The sequence below is a fragment of the Galeopterus variegatus genome, unplaced genomic scaffold (assembly GCF_000696425.1).
Source record: "Galeopterus variegatus unplaced genomic scaffold, G_variegatus-3.0.2 Scaffold1670, whole genome shotgun sequence".
Taxonomy (NCBI): Eukaryota; Metazoa; Chordata; class Mammalia; order Dermoptera; family Cynocephalidae; genus Galeopterus; species Galeopterus variegatus.
The window spans coordinates 175,112-177,246 of record NW_007727781.1 but is presented as its reverse complement, the minus strand read 5'-3'; the positions used below and the strand labels follow the sequence as shown (position 1 = coordinate 177,246).

General features: G+C 41.8%; 1 protein-coding gene across 1 annotated transcript in view; it reads left to right on the top strand.

The window, feature by feature from the left end:
- SORL1 (sortilin-related receptor, L(DLR class) A repeats containing) overlaps window positions 1–2,135 on the top strand; it is a 177,767-nt gene that overhangs the window by 106,559 nt on the left and 69,073 nt on the right. Inside the window, exon 23 of the mRNA XM_008578357.1 lies at window positions 1,801–1,914. Coding sequence (XP_008576579.1) covers window positions 1,801–1,914 — 114 coding nt within the window. The remainder of the gene's footprint in view (window positions 1–1,800; window positions 1,915–2,135) is intronic.

The window sequence follows — 2,135 nt, the reverse complement described above, 5'->3', positions numbered from 1 at the left end:
GAACAACACCTGTGTCAAAGAAGGTGCGTCCCTATTTCTTTCTGCCTGGTGTCCCGCTTCCCGTCATCCCTCCTTCCTCCCAGTATTTCATGTTCTCTAATCTTTTTAGGTTATTGGGAAAAGTCCAGGGTGAAAATCAAATCCACTAGACACTCACTGGCATCCCAATTTGGGCTCTAAGGCCTGTGGTACTTCAGTCCTCATTCAGAATAAGCCTAAGCTGTTTACTTAAAAATGATAGCTGTGCTTTTTGTTTGATGTCTGATGATACAGGCTTTCTTCAGGGTTCACCTCCCTTTTCTTCTGCTTCTTCCTGTCCTCACCCATTCCTCACATCAACGTTCTCCACCTTCTCGTAAGTTGGACCACCTGACTTGGAAAAATAAGTGGTTTGATGGCTGGCTGGTTAGCTCAGTTGTTTGAAGTGCAGTGTTACAACACCAAGGTCAAGCGTTCAGATCCCTTACTGGCTAGCTGCCAGAAAAAAAAAAAAAAAAGGAAAAAAACTGGTTTGACTCCTTTAGAGTTGACCTCCTCTCACTTAGTAATTATCCATCCTCCCCCTTGCTCTGGCCACCCCCGACCCGAAATGTCCTGAACATTCAGACCAATGTTTGCAAAGGGCTTTGAGTCTCGACTTCCAAGCTAGGACCAAGTGGCTATAACAGCCTCACCCCTGCTCCCCCTTTTGAATTTGAATATATGGATTTAAAAAATTTTCCTCTGAAAGCCTGTTTTCTCTGTCCTGCATAATTTTTTACCCTTATACTTCCCCAATCCCCAGCCTCCTATTTCTATCAGTGGAGTGAACCTCTGGAAGGGGCCTTGCCATGAAGTGCCTGGATTGATGGCCAGAATTCCTGCTTTTCCTTATTCTAAGGTTATATTTGCTTTGTAATCCTAACCTCACTTCTCACAGCAGCCTCTGAGTCCAGCCAAGTGAAATAGACAGTAGGAGTCTTGAATTATGTCCGCCTTAAGAAATACAAATGTAAAAAAGATGAGCCTTTTTTCTTAGAAGCAGCAGACTTTCTTTCAGGCTCTGGATGTCATCTTAAAGCTATTTGTAGAGAAAGAGTCAACACTAAATTCCAAGAGGAGGTGAAAAAGAGTTCTCCATATTCCCCCCTAGAAAGCCTTTGATTATCCAAACAAGAGACCAGTCGTCGCATGTCCTTGATCCAGTTCACCAATTTATTTTTTTGTGTGTGTGAGAAAAAAGTGCGTGCTTTAAAGAAATCATGGGGCAGAAAACATTCTCAGAGTATGTAGAGAAAATCGTAGTAACTCCCTTGGTGGATAAAATGAATATATATGGAGGAATATAACTATATATGTATATAAATATATATATAAGTATATATTAAAATAATATGGCTATAGATATATTGAATATGTGCATTTTAATACTGTGTAGACACAGTCCATTAAGGAGTTCCTGGTGTAATTAGAACTTTATAATGTTGATGTACTGTGTTCACCACTTAATAGACCTCACCGGTGTTGTCATTATCCTCTTTCATCATTGTAACCACCTCCAAACACTCCTTCCAGCCTGCTGCTTCTCTTTTAATTTTAATTAAAAGAGGGAAGGAGGAAGCTATGCTGGGATGCTTTCCTCCCCCATGCTGGGATGCTTTCCTCCCCGCGTGCACGTGCACGTGGCATTCCTTCCTCCTTTTTGCTGTCTGAGGTAGTTATTTGAGGAAGAGAAATGGAAACTTAAAAGAGAAAGCCTTGTGGTCCAGCAGTAAGAATAATACTGGTTTCATTTCCTCCCTTGCCCTCCCTGATGGTTAGAGAATACCTGTCTGCGCAACCAGTATCGCTGCAGCAACGGGAACTGTATCAACAGCATTTGGTGGTGTGATTTTGACAACGACTGTGGAGACATGAGCGATGAGAGAGACTGCCGTGAGTGTTCTGGTTTGGCCGAGTTATTGAGGTGTTAAGCATTTACCATTGCTCAGAAGGCTGATCAGTTGCTTCTGGACAGGGACCTACTGTTCACGGTGAGGGCCATCTAAGTAGACGGGGCTTGCATGCACATTTCCATATGTAGATTAGCTGTATAGTATTATTACTATATATGTAAATATGTTTATTTACATATGTATATGTGTAAATAGTGTTAC